Source organism: Canis lupus, chromosome 12 (genome assembly GCF_048164855.1).
Source record: "Canis lupus baileyi chromosome 12, mCanLup2.hap1, whole genome shotgun sequence".
NCBI classification, from domain to species: domain Eukaryota; kingdom Metazoa; phylum Chordata; class Mammalia; order Carnivora; family Canidae; genus Canis; species Canis lupus.
In genome coordinates, this window is record NC_132849.1 from 25,550,026 (window position 1) to 25,576,532 (window position 26,507).

Here is a 26,507-nt window from a genome sequence, read left to right on the forward strand (position 1 = left end):
TGCCCTGGGCCAAAGGCAGGCGCGAAACCGCTGAGCCACCCAGGGATTCCCTGTGTTGTGAATTTTAAATCTCAGTCATTAATCAGGGGGACATGAAAATAGCTATCTCTATTGTCTTATAATTGAACTCATTTTGGCTCTTAAGCCCTCAAATACAGTTCTTCCATTTGAAAGTGAGCCCTTTTTTGTTTATATTTTTAATTTATTTTTCAAAAACATTTTATTTTTATTTTTTAAAAAACATTTTATTTATTTATGAAAGAGAGAGAGAGAGAGGGGGGGGGAGAGAATCCCAGGCAGGCTCCATGCCCAGCACGCAGCCTGACTTGGGGCTTGATCTCAGGACCCTGAGATCATGACCTGAGCTGAAACCAAGAGTTGATCGCTCAACTGACTGAGCCACCCAGGTACCCAGCCCCTTCTTTTCATACTCAGCCCCTCTTGGGTTACTAACAACTGGATCCTACTTCCTTTTTCTCTGGGATTAATTTACAAAGTGCCCCATCATGAGGAGAGGTATTGATGACTATGCTTTCCCTGGTCCTCCAGGTCACCATCTCCTTGTGCTGGGATGGGCTATCATGTCTGACTTCTGCTTCTCTTAAGATCCATGAAATCTGTCAGTGCTTTGTCCCCAGGCATGGGCTTTTACAGGCCCACCGTTTTGTCCAGAGCTGATTCTGATGGCCTCTTGGGCCATGAGGGTGTGGTTGCTCTTCTGCATCATGCAGGGGGCACTCTCTGAGGCTGTCCCCAGGCCTGTCTGCTAAGTCCCTCGTTAAGGCTATTTTTTGCACTCTTTCTGATGTCATGCTGCCATCTCTAAGGGACTTGTATTCTCCTCATGCCCTGAAAAGTGAAGAATAAGTCCTCTCTGCTCTTAGGCCGTCACACCTCCTGGGGCTTTTCCTTTCCACCCTGCTCTGGAGGTGCAGGATGCTGGGCATGTCTCAGGGACCCCCTGAGTGTCAGCCATAGCCACTTCCTGCAGTTCTCTCCTCTCACCAGCTGGTCCCTTCTTGACTCCTGTTGAATGAAAGCTTCTCTTCCATCCTCAGGAACTCATCTCCATGCTTGCCTCACCCCAGGCTCTGTCTCGTCATTTTCCCAGCCAAGTTAAAACAATTTTTTTTTTAAAAAGGGTTTTATTTATTTATTCATGAGAAACACAGAGAGAGGCAGAGACATAGGCAGAGGGAGAAGCAGGCTCCCCGTGGGGAGTCCAATGTGGAACCGTGGGATCATGATCTGAGCCAAAGACAGATGCTCAACCACTAAGCCACCAAGGCTCCCCAAGTTTTTAAAAAATTTAAAACACTTTTCTCTCAGGGATTTTGATCTTACAATTGAAATAATGGTTTCCAAGACAAGAGTCTGCTATCGATTTACAAAAATCCACTTAAATGTTCAAATGCAGAGTCTAAGGATTTGTGTACAACATCCTTTCTGCAAGAGCACGTTGTATAGAAAGTTTCCCCCTGGAGCTTGAATGGTGGAGATGTGGGGGAAATGGATTGGAAATATCTGTAGTTCAATGCCAAAGTGTGCTCTAGTCCTCTCCTGAGATTGGTAGGATTGTGGGTGATTTCCTCTTCTTTTTGATCTGCAGTTTGAATTTTCTATAATAAACACGTATTTCTTTCATAATAAGACATATAATAAAAAAAAAAAGTTCTTTTGTAAGTAAAGGGACATTTCCAGGCACTGCAGTCTTTAAAGTTAAAGGTTTATTTAATTTTGTTGTTGTTTTTGTTGTATATTTTGATTTTTTTGGTACCCTAACTACCTCATCTCATCACAGTGAATGGGCTCTTTGGGAGAGGGGAGGGTGAGAGGCAGGGGCTGTGCCAGAAGCAGTTATCAGAGGGAGAGGCAATGGGGGTGCCTACTTTTCTCCTAAGGAGGAGAGTGATGTTGCTGCCTGGTCCAGCCATGGGTTCAGGGACATTTTAAATGACTGTCTTTTTTCCTTTTATTATGAAGCAATAGGTTTTATTAGTATTGTTACAGGCATTGGATTACACAGGAACTAATTTTTAGTGTGTGCCCCAACTGAATTTTGAAGACATAAGCTATAGCAGAAATGGAATCACATGGAATTTCGACCAAAACTTGGAAGCTCGCCTTCTAAAAAGATAAAAAGAAAACCCTTTTTTACATCTTAAAGTGATAGCTTATACGCAGCAGAACATTTCAGATATGAAAGTTTGTCCAGTCATCTCCTGACCCTGCTTGAGCCCTGCTGTGTCTGTTCTTGACACGTCAGGCATGTCCTGATTTTTTTAAAGAAAAGTTTGCTCTCGTATATCTATCTTCTACGGTACTTCATGGTCCCATTTTTTATTCTCCTGAATTTAAGTTTTATGAAAGTATTAGCAAAATAACTGTAAAAGCTAGTGTCTTATGCACATGGAGATGAAAGGGAATCAAGCCAGGGAAGGGCCATGTGGCTGATGTGTTCCCTGGACCCAGCCCTGGGGGGTTACGGGAGCTGGCCTGGCTCCAGTTGGGTGTGAGTTCTGGCCGGAAGTTATCAGGCCGGAAGTCCCCTCTTGCGGATCTCCTCCAGAGGGTGCTGCCTTGGCTGCACCTCACAAGGAAGTGGCTCTGGTTTGGGCTGTGGTTAGAGATAGGAGGGGTGAGAATAATAACAGGAATGAGGTTACAACCTCTGGGCTTGTGGCCCATCAGCTTGAAGGAGGTGGGAAAGGTGACCGTGGGAGTGAAGGCTTCTTCCCAGTGTGGGCAGAGGGCAAGGGAGCTTGAGGAGGAGACTTGTCATGTGAAAGAGCCCAAGAATCCCAGAAACCACCGTATTTGATCCCCACTTTGCTGCTGAGGAGAATGAAAGCCAGAGAGGGGGCAACATTATCTTGGCTGGGGACCCATGGTCAGTTGATGGCAGAGTTGGAACCAGAGCCCGGGCCTTCTGGGCCAATCCATTGCTTTTCCTGTTTCAACAGGGATGGAAGGCCCAGATCTTCTGGTGCTGGAAGCCCTAGGAGCTGGAGAAAGGAGACTGCCTTGATCTCCTGGGCAGCTCCCCAGCCCCTGGGTTCCCGTAGCTGTCATCAGGGTAGAGGGAAAGCGTTAATTTGGTCCCTGTGGGATAGGTCTGAGGGCAGACACTTTCCCCCCCCGACTGCCTCCCACAGGGGCTTGCAATTCTAGGGAGATTCAGGAGCAAGCCTGGGCTTCCCCACTCAGGTAGAAGAGTTGGACCTGGGCCCGAGCTCCAGGGGGACACGGGGTTCATTGTTTTATTCACAGCTGTTAATAGACCTTGCCCCTAAAACGTGGCCATTCCATAGGTACCCATTACATTTTAAAAAAATGAGTGAACAGGATGAATGTGACCACCATGTTAGGAGATGGCTCTGAGCAAATGGTGAAGTGGGCCAAGTTTGCTTTCAGGGATTCTTCTGGCCCACAATTGCTATGTCTGTTCCTCTCAGGGTTGTTTCCCTGTCCCGAGGCCCCTGGTCACAGAGGCTGCATCTGACTACTGCTCCATCCTAAGGTACTATTTCTGACTTAGACAATGACAGCCAGGAAGAGAGAAATGTGTCTCAGGAAGAAGGAGTCATGATGTTGGGGTTCCTGGCTTCCAAGGGGACAGCATCATTGTGCAGCAAAGTCTGGTCTCCCCTGCACTTCAGGACAGGTTGGCCTGGGTATATCAAATCCTGAAGATCAGCTGCAGATCCCCCTGAGGCTGGGGGCAGGGCTAGGGAGGTGGGAGCTGGGCCTAGCACAGGGGTGGGGGTGGGATGGGGGGGTGGGATTCTGAGGAGAGGGAGTGAGAGAGGCCATTCTTGAGATGGTGCTGTCAGGATCCCTCAGGAGCTTTGAGTTGTGGCCTACGGGGGAAGATGGGATAGCTAGCAGCAGTGATGACCTCTTCTTGCTTGGGGAACACAGGGACCCCTGTCCTGATTGGTGCAGGACCCATCCACCTCTTATTCCCCTCAACTGGGAGCCTAGACTCACCTGGCATGGCTTTGAGTCCTTGTCAGAAGTGAGGAATGTGGATACACTGGAGAGGACTGAACGTGGTCCTACACGCCCCCAGGGCCTGCCATAAGGACAGCATTAGGGCCTGAGGCCTCGCACCCTGTTCCCCATTCCCAGCTCAGAGGCCAGACGGGAAGCTCCTGCTGGAAGGGGCCGCTTTCACCTCGCCTGCCACCTGATGGGTACTCTTGGTGTGACCTTGTAGACCTCTTGAGGCACTCCTGAGCCATGGGCCTTCTAGGTTCAGAGCCCAAGGAGGTAGGAGGCTCACTCCAGAACACCCACTTTGCAGCACACGCTGCTCAACGAACAAGCCCCATTCCATAATGAGTATCAAACCACACTCCTTAAAACTGCCCCCTCCTTTCCTTTATGTCTCCTTGATCATTCTTTTGTGGCTTTTCCCTGACCCACGTTAAATAGAATCGGAGGACTCTTGCCATCCTGGGCCTACACCCCTGGGGTTGCCCTGGACCAGAGGAGCAGGGCCTCTGATGATCATGCACCAGAGAGGGTGGGGGCTTGGGGAGCTGAGGAAAGTCCTAGCACTGCTATGGGGGCGAGAGTACCTGGCAGGTGGTGTGGGCATCCCTGCCCCCGGATGCTAGGGTCTGCAGCCGAGGCATGTGCTGCTCCACAAACTGCTCGCACTGAGGAAGGAGAAAGACCACGTGAGGTGGCACCGGCCGCTGCAGGACTCTGCCACCTACCCACCCTGGCCCCTCCCCAGTGCCCCCTCCTGACCCGGGGGAGGTCCAGCCCTCGCCCCCACGGAGCAGCTCTGGCTGTGAATCAGCTGGCAGAGGCTGAAGTGGAGGGTTTCTGTTGGGAAAGCCAGAGACAACAGAGATGGAGGGTATTGGAACTCAGGTGCACGGGCCAAATCTTAGCCTCCACCTTCTCATTCCCCTCAAATTTCAGTTCTAGAAATCTTAAAGCTCATCTGGCCTTGGTAACCTGATGTGGCAGTCACTGGGGAGCCCTAAACGTCATTGAGCTGGGGAGTACTATGCAGAAAGCTGCCTCCTGGGCAGGGCATCAGTGGCTTGCCTCAGGACTTTGTGGAGGGAATTCACTGTAGGGCCCCTGAGTCCTGGGACCCTAGGACCTTCAAGCCTAGCCCTGTCCATGGGTGGATTTGTCCCCAGGAGTGACACTGAGAGGAGGGATGGGGCGAAGACAGGATGGAGACCCTGGAGAGAAGGCCAGGCGCTCCCTAGTTCCAGTGGGCCTGGTGTTATTCGTGTCCTCATAGATAACTGGACTTTATTTTTTGGTTGCGAGGGAGGCCTGAAGGTCCTCTGGAGCCCATGCTCTTGTCCAAAGGTGACCCCTGACCTTAGCAGGTTTCACCCTGTGTTATTGTTCCGTGTTTTTTGGTTCGTGTCCTGTCTGTTTGAGTTCCCCATGGGCAGGGGTCAGACCACTCTGTGTGTCTCTGACCTGGAAGACTTTCCTGGGCTCCGCCCTCCACTGTGGGCAGGCCCAGTGTCCCAGGTTCCCCATGTGCCTGCCCAGGTTCACCTTCTGTCTGTCCAGCCAGGAGCTGAGGCAGGCCTGGCGTATTGCCTGTGGTGTGGCCTGCTCACTGTGGTTCCCTGCCTGGGTGGTTACAAACATGCAGAGCTGGCACTTGGACTCTTGGGGTGACCATTCACTGGGCAGAGACGCCAGAGCTGTGAGGAATAGAGAGAAAACTGTCAAGACTTCCCCCGCAGAGGTATCCAGTTCTTGTCTGTCCAAATTGGTGCAGTGCAGGGGGACAGGAGAGGGAGAGGGCAGTGCAAGGCCAGGGGGAGGGGCAGATGAGAGTGGGTAGTGGAGGGGGGGTGGTGCGGGAGGCTCACCTGGCCCAGCGCTGTCCTCGTGGGAGCACCGGAGGACGAGGCCGCAGACCAGCTGGGGCAGCATGCGGCCCAGCAGCGCATCCAGGAGCAGGACAGTGTAGCGCTCGGCCAGACACTGGCAGATGCCGCCCACCACCAGGGGTACGACGTGGCACACCTGGCCCACAGTCACAGCCAGCACACCCTGGGGACGGGGGCATGGAGAGAGGGCAGAGTGGGACCTTCCCTGGCAAGATCTACTGTGTGCCTGGCACCGGCAGGCGTTTGTAGTTTTGCCCTGTTCCCTTCTGGGAGGGAGAATGATTATGCTGGTTAGAGATGAGGACATTGGGCATCAGAGAGTCCGAGGGGCCTGGCCAGTCACTAGGTGAGTGCAGGAGCCAGGCTGCCATCCCAACTCTAAGTCCGAAGGCTCTGGAATTGCCAAAAGGAGCATAGCCAGACCACAAAGGTGAGCATCACCGAGGCCACATAGTGGCCTGGGGCAGAGGTGGAACCGGACCTGCGTCTTCTCCCTGCAGACCTAGGGCTTGCCACATTTCCCTGCAGGTGGGTTGGCTTTCATCTGTGGCTCCTGGAGCCAACATGTCCCTGGTTTCAGGAGCCTTTGAGGGAAGTGAGAAGTTTCCCCAGGCTACCCTGATTCCACACTCAACCTCCGAGCTGAAGGACAAGGACAGAGGCAGAGGTGGCAAGCACTCTTGCTCACTCCCTCACTCATCCAACCCACACGTGTAAAGCACCTGCATGCCATAGGCTGGCCTTGGCTCCAGCCCTGCTTGTGGCCCCGTTGACCCCAGTGCTGGGAAGGTGCCGGTGGGAGTAGGACATGGTGAACTGTCTGTCTCTGGGGCACATTACCTTCCAAATGGGTACATCTCCCAAATGCTTGCACCTGCTTGTGTCAGAACCCACACTCAGCGTCACCTGCCCACTTCAATGACAGAGGAGTGGTCCCTGCTCTGTCCAAGGCCTGCCTGCCTACTCGTGCACTGGAACCCTGCCGCCACCCTCTCAAGTACTCTTCCCTGCATTATCCTCTCTCCCCACCTCACTGCTTCTCCCATCTGCTGGCCAGTCTCATCGGCACACAAACATGCTAAGATGGCTTCTGTCATTAAAAGCCTCCCTTGTTGGGGTGCCCGGTGGCTCAGTTGGTTGAGTGTCCAACTCTTGATTTTGGCTCAGGTCATGACCTCAGGGTCCTGGGATCGAGCCCCTGCATCAGGCTCCCTGCTCAGCGGGGAGTCTGCTTCTCCCTCTGTCACTCCTGCTCATGCTCTCTCTCGCTCTGCTCTCTCTCAAATAAATAAATAAATAAATAAATAAATAAATAAATAAATAAATAAATAAACAAAATCTTAAATGAATAGAAGCCAGTGTTTCCTAACTTGGCTTAGACATTTCTGCATGGCCAGGCAGTGTCTGCCCCTCAGTCCCCTGCTCTGACCGCTCTGCCCTGGCCAGCCTGCCGCGGCCACTCTGGCTCTCCGTTCCTTAGGCTTGCCATGCCCCATCTTGATCACGGTCCTTTGTCCACCAGAGCATCATCCTCTGAATCCCCACTCCCCAGAGACTCTCCTTGACCAACCAGCTCAACCCTCTTACTGGCTGTTTTAATTCTCTGCTCTGAACTTATCAGTGAAAAAACCCTCTCCCCCCACAATACCAACTCCAGAAAGAGAGGACATTGTCTGCTGCTGTGAGCTCTCAGTGCTGGGTGGCCTGCAAGGGGCTGGGTGGCATCTGAGAGGCTGGGTGGCCTCCCCAGATGGAAGGGCTGATGGGGCAGGGCCTCCCCACGTTGTATCCCATGTCAAGGCAGGGCAGCCTTGGGCTCAGGGGAGTCTGGGGCAATGGTCACTACAGGTCTGAAAGACTCCCAAGTTTGGTGCAGGCAGGGGTGGAGAATCCATCTGCAGAAATTCTCCTTTTGACAAACTAAAGCACCTTTTCTAAAGAGACAACTGGGATTCTGTGCCATCCGATGATGAGCTGCTGGTGGACAAGACCCAAGTCTTGTTCATTTTTGTTCTTTGAGCCTGGCATGATGCCTGGCATTTAATAGTGAGGGCTTTATGATGGTTGAATAAACTCTAGGCCTGGCACCCATGGGGCCTGAGCCTGAACTCCAGGGTCCCTTGTGTGGGGGCAATGCACAGATGGCTTCCTTCCTATTTTGGGCAGCCAGTTGGCCCCTGACAGAGATTTGAGGGAAGGGGAGGGGAGGGTGGAACTGTGGAAGTCCCTGCTGAGCTCCATTATTCCTGGATGTCTCACCTTGGGAATCATAGCTTGGATCCGCTTGATCAGAGTCCTGCAGAGCCAGCAGTATGGGAGGGGGATGGGCAACTGCTGCTCAGAGAGATCCTGGGGGAGAGAATCACCCCTTAGGTGAGGCCAGGCTGAGCACTGGGAGAAGGCATCCTCCAGGCTCTGCCTCCCCTGCCTCCTCTTCCCCTTTACCCCTCCTGCCTTAGGCCCTGCTTAGAGCTTCTTATCCCCTTTCTGGGTCTGCCCTTTCTGGGGTAGGTGCCTATGGGTCTTGGCAGTGGCCTGAGCTGTCTTGGAGTCCCACCTCTCTTGGGTATGAGGGGCTAGTGGGGCGGGGGACCTCTGTCACCTGTGTATGAGGTCCAGTCACCTGGAGGGCTCCAGGCAGCTCAGGGAGGATCAGCTTGTCCAGCAGCGGATCTGACAGCTCTGACTCTTGCTCTGGCTCTGGAAGCCCAGGCTTGCACAGGCCCAGGTGCTTACAGATGATCTTTGGGTTCTAGGGCACAATGCAGGGTGAGGGGGTGGTCAGGATGTGGGAGGGAACCCATTCCTGCCTAGCCTGGCTCAAAGGCTTGCCCTAAAGCCACCGGCTCTGGGCCTGGAATGGGGGGCAACAGGCTAGATGGGGGCTATGAATTGGGGTTCTGTGGTGAGGGTGGGGGCAGCCAAAAGGCAGAGGTGGGGCCCCGTAGGGTCTATTGGGCAGGTGTCTGGGAATGTGTGAATGAGCACAGGCATGTATGTCTGTGAGAATGGATGAGAGCAAGCATGGGTATGAGAGTGTGCTTGTATGTGAGTGTGGGATGGTGTAAGTTCTTCATGAGACTGAGTGTGTGGTATGAGTATGTGAATGAGTGTATGCGATGTGAAGGGTGTGGGGGTGTGTGGTGGGTGTTTTGTAAGCCCATGTGTGGGCCGTCTCTGTACAGCTGAGCAGGTAGGGCTGCGGGGCACTTGGCTGTGGGCCACTGTGTTTTCTGGACTGGTCACGGGTAGGGGTGTGTGTGTGTGTGTGTGTGTGTGTGTGTGTCGGGCTGTGTGTGGGGGTAACTCTGGTGTGGGTGGACATGGGGACTGTGCAGGGAGGCAGCTTGGAGGCGAGGTTGCTGGGCCCTCACAATCTGGCTTTGGAAGTAGTCAACAACCACTGGGAAGTAGGTGCCAAGCATGTGATGGCACTGGGGTGTGAGCAGCTTCAAGGGGAGAACGTCACACTCATGCTCCAGGAACTTCCGCACCATGTCCTAGGAGACAGTGAGGAGACAATGAGGTTGTAGAAGGGACAGTCAGGCTGGCCTCTCTGAGGTCTATCCCGCCTGAGTCCCTGGATGCATGGCTACCACCAGACAGACTGGCCACCCTCTCCCAGGGCACCAGAGTTCAGAGAACGCCAAGGAGTGAAGTAGTAGGCTATAGGGAGGATCCTCCCCGTTGGGAGAGACCATCTCTGGCTGTGTTGCTGAGCTCATTCCCAGGATCCTCTTCTAGCTGGGAGGTTCCTGGAATCTCCAGGCAAATCCAGGCCTCACTCTTGGTCTGGAGATGGTCTCTTTATGGGGCTAACCTCTGTGCCCTGTTCTGTCCCCCACCTCCTGGCCCCCAAACTTCATCCATTATCTGGGCATTACCTGGAAGATGGCCTCCTTGGTCATCTTGGTGAGGATGCGGACGATGTCCTGACATTCCTGGCAGAGGTCATCCTGGGGAGGGGGCCCCAAGGTGGGGCACTTGAGTGGGATGGGGGGTGGGCTCCCAGCTCTAGTGCGTGAGGCTGATAGAGTGCTCCAAGGCACAGGCAACTGCCTCCATCCCACCCCATCCCATCCATGTCATCTTATCCTAGCCCATCCCATCCCATCCCAACCCATCCAACCCATCCAACCCATCCAACCCATCCATCCCATCCCATCCCATCCCATCCCATCCCATCCCATCCCATCCCATCCTCTCTTATCATTCATCACATCCCATTCCCTAAAGGGGGCTTATTCCGTCAGGATTGCCCAACACCCTCTATCCCAGACCTTCAGTCCCAGTGCATCCACGGGTGGTACTCACAGCTCTTGCATTGCCCCAGACTTCCTGTAGACAGTGACCCAGGGCTCTGCACTGCAGTGCTTGCTCCAGGCTTTGGCACCAGAATGCGGGGCCCCGGGCACAAGCCAAGGATGGGGCACTCCAGTCAGCTGTAGTTTGGGGCAGAGCATCCCTGGAACTTTAGCCACTCCTGGCACTCTGACTTCACCCAAACCCCAACTCTAATTTTACGAGGAGCACCTGCCCTTAAACGTGCGGGAGTCAGAGGCAGCAGGGTTCCACATGCACCAGTGCCTGGGAGCTGTGTGGCCTTAGACAAGCCCAGTAGCCTCTCTGAACCTCAGCTTCCTCATCTTGAAATGAGGATATTGTACAAAGTAGGGATAATGGTTGGCTCAGAGCCAGAGCCCAGGAAACCTGGAGATGGACGGGAAGTCTCCTCCACACCTGGACCCAGGTGAGAGGGAGGTGAGGAGAGGCTGGGGAGACTCACCAGCACACAGGCCACACAGTGTGGGGAGCAGCAGCAGCCACAGCAGCAGGTGTGACTCGGCCATGTCACCTCCACAGCCTGGATACCTTGCTTGGGTGGGGGCCCTTATACCTGACCAGGGATGTGTGGGGGCAGGGTGTATGGGAGGCCCAGGGACCTCAGTGTTTGCCTTTGTCCTGGAGAGCCCTCCAGGCACTTTGATCCCTACCTCTTCTGAGCAGTGACGCTCTCCCAGCCCACCCACCATCTCCTGCCTGCTGCCTGGTTCCTGCTGCCTCTCTCTTCCTGCTGTCAGTCTCATGGGCATGGTCTCTTGGCGGCCTGTAAGCAGGGGGCTTTGGAGTGTCCACATCTGACCCCATGTCTCTGGGCTGTTGGGGGTGGAAAGAGAGGCAGCTCAGGGTAGCCAGAATGAGCCCCCTCCCCTGCCTCCCCAGCCCCTAAGCCTCCTCCACTCTTGAGCAATGCACTTAAGAGCTTCCTGCCCTGCTCTTGACCCAGGGCAAGCCCTGGAGGGGCAATCCCGGGATACTCCTGGACCTCCTACCTGCCACCCTCTCCTTCCCCTTTCCCCAGAGAACTCCTCTGATTCTATGGACACGTGATTGTCATTCCTCAGAGGAACCTTTCCATGAAACCAACCAACCCCACAAGTGCCCAAGAGTCTGGGACAAGAATGTGGGGACACGATTTCCAGAGTGGCTCCTGAGCAGCCCAGACCAGCCATGCTGCTTGTGGCACCTCAGCACCCCATCCAGGGTAGGGGTGGGGCACAGCTGGAGGTTTAGGAGAAAGAATGTGTCCTTGGCAGGGGTAGAGGCTGCAGGGTGGGGTCCCACTGGCAGAGCACACCTGGGGACAAGCTCAGACTCACCAAGGGGCAGACGCTTCTCTACTGTGCAAGGAGTAGAGCCTTAGCTCCTTGTCACCACCTGGAGATCAGTGTATCTGCTGACTGAGTGGAGGCTGCCAGCATCCGTGCTCCAGGAAGCTCCCCTGATACTCATGGGGATGGCAGGGCGGGGGTTAGTGCCCCTGCACACAGGCTGGTCTGGTGACACGCTGGAGGGCACCCAGCGATTCGTGTAGTCTGTTGGCTCAAGAGCTTGTCAGTATGAGAAAGTCAGTTGCCATGAGGGGAGCCTGTGTCAATGTGGGAGGAAAGCCTAGGAGCAGGGCGGCTGGGTCCGATCAGGAAGCTGGAACTGGAATGTGCTAAAGGTTTACTAAGTGTGCAACAACTGAGCCGGCTGGATGCCCCTGGTTTGGATACAGACAGCGATGAGGGAGCCGCAGAGCAGGGTCTGTGGACGGCTGGCCCCTGGGTACACTGGTCAAGGTAGCCTCACAGCTGTAACAAAGATCCCTCGAGGCCCGTGGCTTCCCATGAGACATGTCTCACTCCCATCCCAGGGCAGACAGGTTGCCCTGTCCCAGGGCAGACAGACTGGGGTTCATAAGGTCCCTCAGGGGCCTGGGCTCCTCCCTCTGCCTGCCTGCCATCCCCCAGGGCTGGAGCCCTGCCCTGGATCCTCTGTCACTGCCGGCAGGGCACAGAGAGGAAGCCTGGAAGATAGGAGGGAGGTTCGAGGGCCATTCCCGGGAGGGGTGTCTTCATCTGTGCCGTCAGCTCACTGTCCAGAACCAGGCCCAGGTTCCTGCTGACCCCCATGGCAGGCTGGCAGATGTAGCGTTCCCGTGTCCCCGGGGGAAGGGGAATGGAGTGGGACACACGGCATGCTCTCCCATCCAGCCCAGCCAACACAGAGCTGTGTGTTTCCTGGGGTTTGCTGTATAGCGGCTCTGTGGCTCCCATCAAATCCTCGAAGAGGGGTCGGCTTCTCCCCACTGCTGAGCTGTGTCATCCAAGAGCATAAAATAAAGAAACCCGGAGAGCCAGCCAGCCATTCCAGAGAGCCCTGGCGCTGGAGGCAAAGGAGGAATTCAGCCTCATGGTCCCTGGATGGGTCTCTGGTTCCCATCGCTCCAAACACAACTGTCACCACGAACTCTGAGCAAAGTTGGGCTTTTCTTTTTTTTTTTTTTTTTTTTTTAATTTTTATATATTTATGATAGTCACAGAGAGAGAGAGAGAGAGGCAGAGACACAGGCAGAGGGAGAAGCAGGCTCCATGCACCAGGAGCCCGACGTGGGATTTGATCCTGGGTCTCCAGGATCGTGCCCTGGGCCAAAGGCAGGCGCCAAACCGCTGCGCCACCCAGGGATCCCAAAGTTGGGCTTTTCAAGGGACACGGACATTGAGACAGCCGGCACAGATCAGTCTCCTGACCTGCTGGCACATCTATTTCTCACTGTAAGTGAAGAAAGAGTTATTCTGGGAAAAACCAACCAACCAACCAACCAACCAACGCAAACACTGTTGGCTTCCCAAGGTCTGGAGCTTCGTGAACTTGAGTTTGTTGATGGGATGGCTCCCCTACGGGTGCGTGGACGGTGGATAGTTCTGCGGGACAGTCTCTCCTGCCCATGCTCTTTCCACTCGTGCTTCCTGCCTAGCAGTGTGTCCGCAGCTGGCCTCGGTCCCCATGGGGCCAGTCTGTTCTTGCCTGCCCGCAGCAGGAAAGTGGCTTCACACATGCCTGAGTGGCTCATTCTGTTAAGCCTCTATCTGAGTTCCACTCAAGTCATGGTCTCTGGGTCCTGGGAAGGAGTCCTGAGTGTCTCTCCACACTCAGCAGGGAATCTGCTTGTTCTTCTCCCTTGCCCCTTCTCCCACTTGTTCTGTCTCTCAAAACACATAAATGAAATTAAAAACAAACAGACCAAGCAACCAGAAGGTTGCCTTGCCACCCTCCTGGCATTAGAAGGCCCCAGGACCCCCTCACTCGACCCCTGGGTCCAGGGTGACATCTACCCCAAAGTGAATCAATCCACAGACCTGGTGGAGACAACTGGAGTTTGAATTGGGAGATCAGAGCTGCATTCCTGGGGCAGCAGAGAAGCAAAGGTGTGAAGAGTGGTCCATTCATGGTGCATGCGACAGGACGCTGGACTCTTGAGCTCAGTGGCCTGGAGCAAAAAAGCCACTCTTCCCAGGCTCAAGGATGGCTTAGGAAAAGCAGGCAGAGCCAAGTGTTGGTGGGGATGTGGAGAACGTCCCCCCACCCCCCCAGTGCATTACTGGTGGGAAGGGGAGGAGGCACATTGGCTGGAAAAGCAGTATGTGCAAAACAGTTCTTCAGAAAGTCCTCAGTGTACTTCCTGCCACTGAGTGATGTACTTACAAATTGTAAAAATAGTGTTTGTGTATATTTAATTTTGAAGAATGGAGGGCAGGAAGGAGACAGAGAGAGAGAGAGAGAGAGAGAGAGAGAGAGAAGGGATAAAGAAGCCAGGTGGGGTGGGGCAAAGTTTGTTTTTCTCCTTTCTTTTGTAAATGGATTCATTTCTTACTGCAGTGGAGTTGCCAGACTTGGTTGTCTGTGTGACTGTGGAGAGAGATTGGCAGATTCTGGGTGGAGGGGACTGGGGGGCTGGGACAGGGGTCAGGGGTGTTGTCAGGGGTCAGCGCGGAGATCTCCGGGGTCTCCTTGGAGGGGTGCAGGTGAAGAGCCCTCTTCCTCGTCACTCCTCTGGGTCTGGGCTGTGTCTCTGGACATCCTCCTGGGGCTGCTCCCCAAGGGCCTAAGACTGCCCTCCCTCCCCAGGCCCACGACCAAGCCAATCTCTGCTCTGGACTTGACACTGTCCACTGAAGTGTGGGGCTTGGCGGTAAAACCCAGGGAGTGCCCGGCAAATGGCAGCTTGGGAGGCCTCATGGGAGCCCTTCCAGGCACTGCTCTTTTCCCCTGGGTGGGGGTGGGCGGTGTAGGGGCTTGGAGTTTAGCTCTCACCCATGCACTCATTTGACCCACTACCAGTGAGTAGTCTGGGAGGTGGGAGCACAGGGCTCACTGCCCTGGTGGACTTCATGTGCCTTGGGAGCACAGAGCGGGGCACTGCCCTGGAAGAGGGGAGATCTGGGGGTTCGGGTGGGAGAGGGGAGATCTGGGGGGCGAGGTGGGCACAGGACAGCTGGGCAGGGATTTCAGGGAGTCTAGCAGTTGGGCAGTTTTTGAAGGCTGAGATTGGGTAAGTGCTGTGGGTGGAGGGAGTGGCTCCTGCAGAGACCCAAGAGGGAGAGCACTGGGGTTATTGGCTCCTGCTTGATGGAGGAGGCACCTGGGGCCCCCTTCCCAGTAGTGACTTCAGGATGGGGGTCCTCAGTGTGGGGTAATGGGTGGCCTCTGAGCCTCCAGCCCGGAGAGGGAATCCATTTCTTTCGTTTTAAGTCCCTCAGTTTGGTAATGCGTAAGGGGCTCTACCAAAGCACTCCAGTTACCCACCATATACAACGTGTTCCGTTTTTCCGTCCCTACACCAGCAGCCTATGCCCATGTTTTGCAGATCTGAATTAAGAGCTGCCACGTACAAGGAGGCACCGTACTGGTCAATGCTGCCATCAGCGTTGTTGTTTCCGGTGACCAAGGGTCTGATGGCGGAAGAGGCCTTTGAGAAGAGCACAGAGTCTAGGTGTTAGGAGAGCTGAGTCTAGGCGTCAGCTCTGTGGACGCTCCAAGGTTAGGCCACGCCATTGGCCTTTGCCAGTAATTACTTTGGAGTAAGTATGTGTTCAGGTTCTGGTCCAGCAGAAAGAAGCCTGCTTGGGGGCTGCAGGGGTGGGTGTATGTCTCGGCAATGTGTCCTCCTGGTTAAGAGACCGATGGGGACAGATGTCCCTATCTCCTTTTGGACATTCCCATGCAAGGATGTGATGTAGCCATTGTGTCCCAAGAAGGGAGAAACACGAGAAGCCCAGAGAAGCAGTTCAGAAGCCTGAGCTGGCTGAGGTGCCCATTTACACTTCCGGGCTGGCAGTTCTGTAGGTCTCAGGTCTAGGTGGAGTCAACCTGTTCCTCTGCTCAGGATCTCATAAGACCAAATCAACGTGGTGGCTGCTCACACTCTTTGGGAATAATCTACTTCCAAGGTCACTCAGGTTGTTGGCAGAAATCAGTTTCACGTGCCTGTAGGGCTGAGTTCCCCTAGACTTACTGGCTATCGGCTGAGGGTCATTCTCAGCATCAAGAGGCTACTAACATTCCCCAGCTCATTATCCCTCCAGCCTTAAAGCCAGCAAGAGTGGATCAGTCTCTCCTTGCTTTGCATCCTCTGAAGATGCAAAGCATCTTCTCATCTCCTATGTCCAACTCCACACATGCGGACTCACAAGCACCCACAACCCATCCTTCTGGTTCTTTCTCTGACTCTGCTTGGATTCCCCACTTCATGACCTGTAGCTGGAGAGGCCATTCTCTGCTCTGTCATGAACAAATTGTGATTTAAATTTTTGACCTATATTTATGAATAGCATGAGGAAATTTTTGTTTTACTTGCAAAAAGCACAAGAACACAAATATAACAGCCCCAACCTGCCCGCCTCCCCCCAGTTCTCCACTATTCCATAGTCTCAATCCTCGGGGGAAACTACTGTTAAAATTTGCTTTTTTTATCTTTCCATACAAGCATAGTATATGTGCATTGCTCCACTCTTAATTACAAAATGTAAAACATATTCAGGGATGTGCACAAAACAAAATGCACAGCTCAGTTGCTGCCTCTGAATGAAGAAACCCAGGCTAAGAACCCTGCCAGCACCCCAGAAGCCCACTTACCTCCCTTCTCCTCCCCGAAGATGACACAAGCCTGGCCTTAATGATACTCACCTCCTTGCTTGTCTCTGTAGAAATCATCTGAGCACATGCTCTTAAACACTGTAGGCCCATTTGCTCTACTCTTGCAATATAAGTAAATGGAACAAGACATGCTACATTCTCTGTGTCCGGCTGACTGTGATTAGCATTAATGTGTGAGAGATTCATGCGTGTTGTTGGGTGCAGGAGGCACTTGTTCCTTTCGTTTGTGGAGCAACTACGCCATTGTGTTAAGTTTCCTTAATTAATTGATTCTCCTACTGATGGATGTTTTGAGCTGGTATCAGTTTTGACTGTCTGATGCACACTCATTATCTTTCTTTTTTACACCTTTATTAAGATATGGTTAAAGTACACTCACCTGCATGCATTGATAGTGTACAACCTTGACTATCAATGACACTATGGTAGCTGTCAAGAAGGTGGACATGTTCATCACTTCCTTGTGTCCTTTTGATAAATGAATCGATACATGGTGGATGGATGGACAGATGATGGATGGATAGATAGATAAAGGGAAGGATTAATAGTGGGTGGATGGATGGATGCAGTTGGTGCAGAATGAAGAAGTGAAGGAAGGAGACCTGAATGATACCTGGATTGGTTGGATGCATGGATGGATGGATGACTGGAAAGAGCTCCACATGATATAGCTTCCTCTCACTTTTTGGATGCACCTCCCTGGATACCTTCTAAACTACTTGTTACAGGTACACTTCCTGCATCAACTGACCCCAGGGGCTCCTTCCAGTGCCAGGATAGCCTGCTGACGCTGGAACCTGACCGGTGGTTGAGAAATGATGGGCATACCTGCTTTGTGTTTTGGATAGAAGCTCCTGAATGCAGCACTCTGGACAACTGAACAGATCAGATGGGGACAACTGACTCACAAACCTCTCATTGATGTTCCCGATCAAAGCTGAGGTCAGACTCCTGACCACAAGGCTGCCACCACTTGAGTGATACCTCAGATAATGACACAGAGGAGAGATCAGAAGTTTCTCAAAGTCTTAGAAAACATCATCAGAACTACCCAAGACCAGTGTCTCAAGTTCCCAGGCCGCAAGACGGGCCCAGCTTCACCAAGGCTTTTGCTCTCAGATGTTACTGTTTTTATATCACATTCTCTCCCCGTATCTACTTGTGCTCGATGCTCAGTGAAATAAGCCAAACACAAAACAATTACTATGTGACTCCACTCATAGGAGTCACGGAGGGTAGTCAAATCATAGAGATGGGATGTACAGTGGTAGTTGCCAGGGGCTGGGAGGTTAGGGAGTCATTGGTTTCTTTTTCCCTCTTTTTTTTTTGATTAGAAGTTTTTATTTAAATTCTACTTAGCTAACATGTATGGGAAAATTGGTTTCAAGGGAGGTATTTGTTTTTGATGAATACAGACTTTCTTTTGAAAGACCAACAAATTCTGGAGCTGGATGGTCGTGAGGGTTGCACATAATGTGACTGGACTCGACACCACTGAACTGGACACTTAAGAATGGTTGTGATGGCAAACCTTCTCAGTGCATTTACAATTCAGAAAGAATGGCTCACAATTCCAGGGAGAAGAAAGACACCCTCTCCTTCATGAGACCAAAGGTCAACAGGACATTTTTGGAGATATTTTAAGTGTAAGTATGCTGGCCTTTCAAAACTGTAAAATATACACAATAGACATCCTTTCAGCCAGTCTTAGACTGAACCTAGCTTAATAAAAGACCCAGCAAGCCCACAAACACACATGTGAAGGGGATTCCTAGTGTAGTTTTAAGTTTTGATCAGTGTTAAGGTTAAAACTAATTTAGCAAATCATTCACAAATTATTATTCATATAGGCTTTTCAATTTGCTCAAGATCATGAACTGTAAGTTGAACAAAGTAGCATTTCCAGGTGACAAATGGAACCATCCTCTGCTTTCTCTGCTGGGTCTTTCTGCTGACTAAACGGGTGTTGTGTTAAGCCTCTCTGTTTATGGTCATTGCTACAGCAGCCAGAGAAAAGCAATAGAGCCATGGGCTGATGTGGGCAACGGAAGTGGTTTATCACCCTACTGCCTAAGGGGTCCTTTTTTTTTTAAATAATAAATTTATTTTTTATTGGTGTTCAATTTGCCAACATACAGAATAACACCCAGTGCTCATCCCATCAAGGGCCCCCCTCAGTGCCTGTCACCCATTCAACCCCACCCCCGGCCCTCCTCCCCTTCCACCACCCCTAGTTCGTTTCCCAGAGTTAGGGGTCTTCATGTCCTGTCTCCCTTTCTGATATTCCCTACCCATTTCTTCTCCCTTCTGTCTAAGGGGTCCTTAGAGGAGAGAACGCTCTATGGTTCAGGGTCTCCTGGGACTAAAATGGAGAGAAATTCTAGAAGGACACTGAGAGGCTGCATTATCGCCCCAACGCCAGCTGGATACAGGGAGTGGTGGGAAAGGCTGACATTTGGCCTCCCAGGACAATCTGAGTCACCTCGAACACTGATCTACTCAGAGATACAGCGACAGCCTGCTGACCACAGCCCTGGCGGTTTTGACCATGGGGTTAACAGCACAAATGTGTGTGTGTCTGCCAGGCTCCAAAGGTACCCCAAAGATACACAGGGCACAGTGCAAGGACAGAGATGCTCATTTTTGGTAGAGTGAATTAGACTCCCTGCCACTTTTACGGGAGGAAGACCAGGACCGTGAAAGCGGTCTCAGTCAGTCAGTGCCAAAAAGCCTGAAGATTTCAAGAGGAAGGGATCTAAAAGAAAGAAGCAAGTCCTGAAAAACTGCAAGTAGGGCAGCTAGAGGAGTTGTACTGCCTGGGCCTCAAGGATAGCCCAGGGCAGTAAGCACTTGCCCACATAGTTGTCTCTTCGGTTGTCCCTGAAGCTCAGAGTTCAAGGACACACAGCCAGAGCTGCCATGAAGGGATTGGAAAGCCCCCTTAGGAAGTCTCTTGGCCCTGGCATGGCTCTTGTTCCCAAACCTCACATTTCCTGGACTTTGCTTACCAGCCGAGAAACAGTAAAAAGGGGACAGACAGGTGGTCCTGGGGCCAGCCTCCCAACCCCCCCTGGGTGCATCTCAGACCCAGGTTGCAATGAATGCTGGGAAGCGTGAGTGCAACTTTTCAAGCTCTTTAGCCAGAGGAGGGAAACATGAAGGGTGAGTGAGTCTAACCACAGTAGCCACCTGTAGGTCTTTGGGTTTTGCTTTTTCTTCTCTCGTTTATATTTTAGATATAAACTATAAACGATAGCTTTTAGATGTAAGCTGCCATGGAAAATTCTTGTGTTTGTTTTTGTTTTCTTGATAAAAATGTTTCTTTAAGTTTACCTCGTAACATTAGCAGTGAATCTCATATTACGTAAAGCTTGGATGGAGTAGTTTTTTGGGTAGCACAAACATCAGTATGGCTAGGTGTTAACTCATTTCCCTGATGTGTTAATTTCAAATTAACAATGGTAATATAGTGTTCCCAGGCAGGTCTTAACACTTTTCCTAGAATTATTTTGTTTGTAAAAGAAAACACAGTTTAATAAAGAGTATTATAGCCCCACAAACACATTTTGAAAAAGTATGAAGTGTAGAGGGTCGGAAACCTTCAGTTGAGTTCATTTTTTGTATGTGTCAAGTCATCATTCTTTCCCAATTTTACAATGGATTCCTAGTGTAGTTTTAAGTTTTGATCAGTGTTAAGGTTAAAACTAATTTATCAAATCATTCACAAATTATTATTCATATAGGCTTTTCAATTTGCTCAAGATCATGAACTGTAAGTGGAACAAAGTAGCATTTCCAGGTGACAAATGGAACCATCCTCTACTTTCTCTGCTGGGTCTTTCTGCTGACGATCTTCCAATTTTATGTCCTTTTTTCTGCCTGTAATTATCTTTCTTCTGGTTCCCTGCCTTTGTTTTGTTATAGCTAAAGGCCACATGACGAAAGCAGTAGGTCCCCCAGTGCGGGATGGGGTAGGATTCCTAGCAGCTGGGCCTTCCTTGGAAGGCAGGTCTGCTCTGTGGCCTGGCCTGGGAGACACTGGGGGCAGTTCATACTGCTTGAGCGTGGTTCCTGTGCTTGAAAGTTCTTCCTATAACATTTTTGAGAGATCAAAAGATGACTTGGAAGAACAGAAGATCATGCTATGCTCATGTTTGGAAAAGCAACTATAAAGGCATAAACTTTTTCCTATGAATTTTTAGTTCCCACAAAATTTAAAATGAGAATTACCAAGTGATATTTAGTTAGTGACATAATTTCAAAGGCATGGGTGTTACCTTTGTAGTTAGTATATATTTAGTTTATAAAGTATGCTTTATATGTACTTTTGGTATATAAATTATAAGAGTATATAAAATATCTGAAATGTACAGTTTTATATATTTATTTATTTACTTTTCTTAAGTTTAGTTGATACACAATGTTACATTAGTTTCAGGTGTACAGCATAGTGATTTGACAAGTCTATAGGTTATGCCAAGCTCCTCCCCACAAATGTATCTGCCAAGTGTCACCATACAACGCTATTACAACACCACTGACCACATTTCCTATGCTGTGCCTTTTATTCCTGAGACTTATTCATTCCATACCTGGAAGCCTGGACCTCCCACTCCCCTTTTATCATTTTGCCCATCTCCCCGGATTGCTCCCCTATGGCAACAGTGAGGTTTGTTCCCTGTATTTGTAGATCTGATTCTGCCTTTCATTTGTTTATTCATTGGTTTTGTTTTTCAGCTTCCACATGTAAGTGAGATCATAGGGTATTTGAAACTAATATATCATACCATTAATATATTTATTCCTTAAAGAATTTCTACAAATTGGAAAAAAATGTAGAGTCTGATAGATATCGGATAAAGGACATAAGAAGACACTTCCTCCCAAATAAATTTAATAGTGAACAAACACATAGGAAAATAATGAACTTAATTTGCAGTTGTAAGTGAAAATTAAAAATGGTTGCTAATTTCTTTCCTTGCATTTGCAAAATAAAGACTCTGATAATGCTGGTGAGAGTGCAGGGAACTGGTGCTGGGGTGGGGGTGTGAGCTGATACAATCCATTTGGAAAATATTTGATCACGTTCATTAGGAGCCATGAAATTGTTTATAACTGGAGATTTGTGAGATAAGCTCATGGTCTGGCGTCCATAGAGGGCAATGCATAAGCGGCCACTGTAGAGTTGGAGGAGATTTGCTAGATGCGCACCCCGCAGGCAATTCCCAGCCTGAACAAGACACAAACGTTGTCATCACCTAGGCATGTGACCCCCACCCCGACCCTCTGCCTCTTCCCAGATGCCTGCCCCCTCCTCTGGTCTCCTCCCCTTGTTCTGTCTGTTGACAACACAGGTGAATTTTGCCTGTTCTAGAACTTCATACTAATAAAAGGTGTCATACAGAATGTAGTCTTTTTGCTCAGTGTTTCAGATACATCTGGTTTTTTTGTATAGGACAGTAATGTATTTCTTTTTATTGTCCTGTAGTATTATATAGTATGGCTATACCTTAATTTGTTTAGTTATTTCCTTGTTGATGGGCATTTGAGGTACTTATAATTTTTAGCTTTATAAAAATTTCTGTGAACATACTCTTTTTTTGGAATTTTTTCTTGTAAGATATGTATAACAAAATTTGCCATTTTAGCCATTGTAAATGTACAATTCATTGTCAATGATTACATTTAAAATGTAGTACGACCATTACCACTATTTATTTGCAAAAAAATTTTCATCACTCCAAATGGAAACCGTAGTTATTAAACAATAACTCCCTCATTTCCCCTACCGCAGCCCCTGGTAACGCTAATCTACTTCCTGTCCCTATGTCCCTATGAATTTGTCTATTCTAGATATTTCATGTAAGTGGCATAACACAGTATTTATCTTTTTATGTTTGGCTTTTTTCACCTAGAATAATACGTTCCAGTTTCATCCATGTGTAGCATGCGTCAGAACTTTGTTTCTTTTTATGGCTGAATAATATTTTATTGCATGTATATACCACATTTCATTATCCATTAATCTGTCAATGGACAGCTGGATTATTTCCACTTGGCTATTGTGAATGATGCTCCTACAATGATGTACAAACATCTGTCTGAATCCCTGTTTTCAATTCTTTTGAGTATATATCTAGGAGTGTAATTTCTGGGTCATATATCTATGAACATTCTAGTGTAACCTTTGTATGTACGTGTTTTCATTTAGTGCGGGTAAAAATGTAGACATGCCATCGGTGTGTCATAGGGCAAGTAAGGCTTAACTATGAAAAGCCATCACTCCAAGTTTCAAAGTGATTGACCATTTTATATTCCCACCAACAATGTCAGGAGCAGTGGTTGCTGCATATCCTCACCAATATTTGGTGTTTGCTTCTGTACCTCCTCCCGCACCTCCTCCCCCCAGTTCAAAGTGTGCCAGAGCAATTCAGTGGGAAAAGGAAAATCTTTTTTTCTGATCTGAACCTAGGGAACCTCAACCTAGCTCACTTGAGATGAATCATAGGCCTAAATATCAAAGTTAAAAACTATAAAACTAGAAGAAAACAAGAGGTTTCCTTCATGGCCTTAGAGAAAGCCAAGACCTTCTTCAAGATATAAAAAGCAGTAGGCTTCAGACAGGAAATCCTGGAGGGCCTGGGCTTGACTCGCCATCCATGGGATTCTACGAGTAGGTAGGACCTGCCCAGGTACTCTTCACTGGGACCTTAGAAACCTGGGTGGAGGCTTGTGACTGACTCCGGGAACCTCATCATATAACCCCTCAGCTCCCCAAGCAAGAACTTACTGGAATATCTGGTCTTACCACATCCCCACAATAAAGCAGATATGAGTCAGCCTCCAGAGGATTTTCTTCTTCATTAATGTGGTCTTCACACATTAGACCAAGGTCTCTCCAAGTGGTTAGAGCACAGGGGCTTGCTGAGAGCAGGGAGAGGCAATGCTGGGGCTGGCTGGGGGAGGGGTGACAGCTCCACTCTGCACAGGTAGATGGAGCGACAGTGCAGGTTGGGGTAAACCTCGGACTTTGGAGTCAACCAAGCCCGGGTTCAGGACAGGCAACCCTGCCCTGGAATGGTCCGCAGATAGTGGCACCCAATGCAATACCTCAACGTAATTTTTCACAGACAAGCTCCTTTTCCTACTGTTCCTGCTTCACAACAGGCTCTTGGCCTCCCAGGCCCAAAATATTATAAAACTTTGGCCTCCTCTCCCCTCTATTTCCTGTGTCCAATTAGCTACAAAGTCCATCAAGTCCTCCTACCAAACGCCTTTCAGCAAGAAGTCCTCCTGCAGCTCATACCGCTGTAGCCTGCCCGATTCCCATTCCTTCTCATCCTTCCTGAAAAGTCCAGTTTTGTTCAAAGTGACAACAAAAGGCCAGCAAGAGGCTTTCTACCTCATAGCCCTTGGTGGCTGCAGGGAGCAACTGAAGCTTATGCATGAGATGGAAGCTGAAGGTTTCTGGGAAAATGTGCTTTTCTTAAATAGGTGCCACCCCATCCTGCTTCACTCTTTCCATTTTCCCACCTGGGATGAGGCCCTGAGCCCTAGAGGAGCTACAGCAGCCATCTTTCATCATGAGGCACCCTATCTGAAGAAGACATTTCTGTTACTCACATAGGCTATTGCAGGAGCCGTCAGAGGGCTTTTCCCAGCATGTGCTGTGCCAGGGAAAGCCTCATGTGGACATAGGAGTCCCAGGATCAAAGGACTCCAGTTATAGCTCATCCCTAAAGTAGAACAGTAAGCAACCAGTGGTAGTGATGAAGGAGCTCGACATAGGTTGACATGGAAGGATATTCATGATATTTAGTTGAGATAAAAAAGTGGTTTAAAAATAGGTATTTTATGGTATATAATTATACATAAAATTACACTTACTTTGAAAACTATCCATTTAAAAGTGCAAGTGGATATCCTTGTAAATCTTCGACAGGCTTATTATATCGGATTGATGAACCGATAGGTGGTTGTATTTGTATCTTTTATCTGATTAAAACATTTTTCACAAAAAGTACATTGGAAACAAAAGTACTTAAAATGCTGAAATTCCATGCTCCTCAGTCTGGCGTGGGTGGCATCCAGAAAGGGCAGGAATAAAGACGTTATGTGGGTATCTGTGCACGTGTGCAAGTGTTTGGGAGTATGTGTGTCTAGGGTCAATGAGTGTGCACGTGTGTGTGTGGTCTGTGACTTAGTGCTTTGGAGAGTGTGTGAGTCACTGTGAGTGTGTAAAGCCTGTGATGTGAGTGTGTGTGTGGCAAGTGTGTGGGTGCATCAGACCTCCTGGGGTTGGGGAGAGGTCAGGGGCCCCCACTTCCTTGGCTCAGCTGACCCATTATGGGGTGCAGCAAAGCTGCTTTGCCCGCTCTCCACTCTGCCCACTTGGAGTAGAAAGAAAGTGAGTATAAGGAGGACCTCATCTGACGGTCTGGGGCAGGGGACTGTGTCTGGGTGTCTGTGAGAAGTCTCCATGTCAGCTGTCCCTCAGGCTCCACAAGCTGCCAGGCCAGCACGCCTCATGCACGCACATCCCAATCTGGTGACGAGGTCAGCTAGTGTCTCTCAATCCCTCTAATAGCTCCTGAACCAGAAAATTTTGTGACCAATGAGGTTAGGAAAGGGTGAGAAATTGGGGGCTACAGAGAAGACGCTGGTGTGTTAAGGGTGCTGAGGAGTCCATGTGGAGGAGGCCTGTGGCACCGTCCTAGCCTGGGATTTTGTCCTGAGGACAGGAAACGCCATACTCTCCTCCTCTGCACCTATTACCCTCCCACAGGAGCAGCTCTCACAGAAGCCACCTTGCAGAAGGCTGTCCCAGACCCCAGCCTCTCACTGCCAGCACAGCACAGCACAGTCTGTAAAGCTTCCTCATGCAGAAAGTCGTGTCACATGGGAGCCCTATGAACAGATGACACTATACTCATTTAACAGATAAGAGAACTGAGGCTCCAAGAGATGGAGAATATTTCTTTTTTTTTAAAGTATTTATTTATTCAGGAGAGACACAGAGAGAAAGGCAGAGACATAGGCAGAGGGACAAGCAGGCTCCATATGGGGAGCCTGATGTAGAACTTGATCCTAGGACTCCGGGATCATGACCTGAACCAAAGGCAGATGCTCAACCACTGAGCCCCCCAGGTGCCCCAAGACAGAGACCCCTGCTCTAGAGCCCCCAGCTTTTGTTTTTTTTTTTTTTTTTGTTTTTTTTGGAAAATTGCTTGTGTACAAATTATGTGTTGCTGTAAATGTGAATAGTTTCCCTTCTAATTTTTCATACATCTTTTAATTTTTAAAGCTCGTTGACTTTTATTTTTTTTTATCTTTTTTTTTTTTAAAGATTTTTTATTTATTTATTCATAGACACAGAGAGAGAGAGGGGCAGAGACACAGACAGAGGGAGAAGCAGGCTCCATGCAGGGAGCCCGATGTGGAACTCGATCCTGGGTCTCCAGGATCACACCCCAGGCTGCAGGCGGCGCCAAACCGCTGCGCCACTGGGGCTGCCCTAGAGCCCCCAGCTTGTCAGAGGCCTGCTTGCCTGGGACCCCACACTCTTCCCTTCTCAGCACAGGCAGAGTGGAGGGCAGGGCTCTGAATAGGCTCAGGAATGTAGAGTGATTTAGAGAACAAGGCTCTTGGCCCACGATGGCATACCCGGGGTGGCGGGGGGTGCAGTCGTCAGAGCCACACTGAGGGGGATGCAGCCACACTGAGGGGGATGCAGCCACACTAGGGGTGTGAGGGGATCCTGTCAGCTGGTCCTGCCTGGGTGGCTGTGCCATCTCAGCAGCTGGCGGGGAAAGACCCCAATGGAGGTGGGAGGCGCGTTCTGGTGCCCGCAGTGTCCCCCGCAGGCCTGGTGGCAGAGGTCAGGTCCCCTGCTATCTGCACCCAGTGTCCTGGTCTGAGGCATTAAGGAGGTGGGTGAAGGCGCCACACAAATGAGGGGATGCCCAGTTGAATGTGGGTGTCAGGTAAGGAGGGCACACGCCGTAGCAGGAGGATGTTCTGCACAATGTCTGGGACCGACTTACCCTAAACGATGGTCTCTTACTTATCTGATACTGGCTGTTAAGTGGGCAGCCGCCACGGTTATTACGGATGAGGGCCGTGACCTTGGTGCACAGATGGGGA

The 26,507-nt window shown here is 50.3% G+C and overlaps 1 protein-coding gene across 7 annotated transcripts in view; it reads right to left on the reverse strand.

Moving 5' to 3' along the window:
* Positions 1–1,125: 1,125 nt before the first annotated feature.
* The window catches only part of SFTPB (surfactant protein B), a 43,394-nt gene continuing 18,012 nt past the window's right edge, over positions 1,126–26,507 (reverse strand). The window contains exons 2-11 of one of the 7 annotated variants that reach the window (XM_072770053.1): positions 10,197–10,324; positions 9,767–9,838; positions 9,257–9,382; positions 8,485–8,634; positions 8,142–8,231; positions 5,862–6,045; positions 5,539–5,690; positions 4,584–4,664; positions 3,991–4,075; positions 1,126–1,603 (exon numbers count right to left, since the gene is read on the reverse strand). In XM_072770053.1, the coding sequence (XP_072626154.1) occupies positions 4,013–4,075; positions 4,584–4,664; positions 5,539–5,690; positions 5,862–6,045; positions 8,142–8,231; positions 8,485–8,634; positions 9,257–9,382; positions 9,767–9,838; positions 10,197–10,324 (1,046 nt within the window). In that variant the 3' untranslated portion in view covers positions 1,126–1,603; positions 3,991–4,012. Of the gene's footprint in view, positions 1,604–1,705; positions 3,671–3,718; positions 3,861–3,990; positions 4,076–4,583; positions 4,665–5,538; positions 5,691–5,861; positions 6,046–8,141; positions 8,232–8,484; positions 8,635–9,256; positions 9,383–9,766; positions 9,839–10,196; positions 10,325–26,507 lie in introns of those variants that run through there. The other 6 variants (XM_072770054.1, XM_072770051.1, XM_072770050.1 and 3 more) reach the window with 6 other exon arrangements.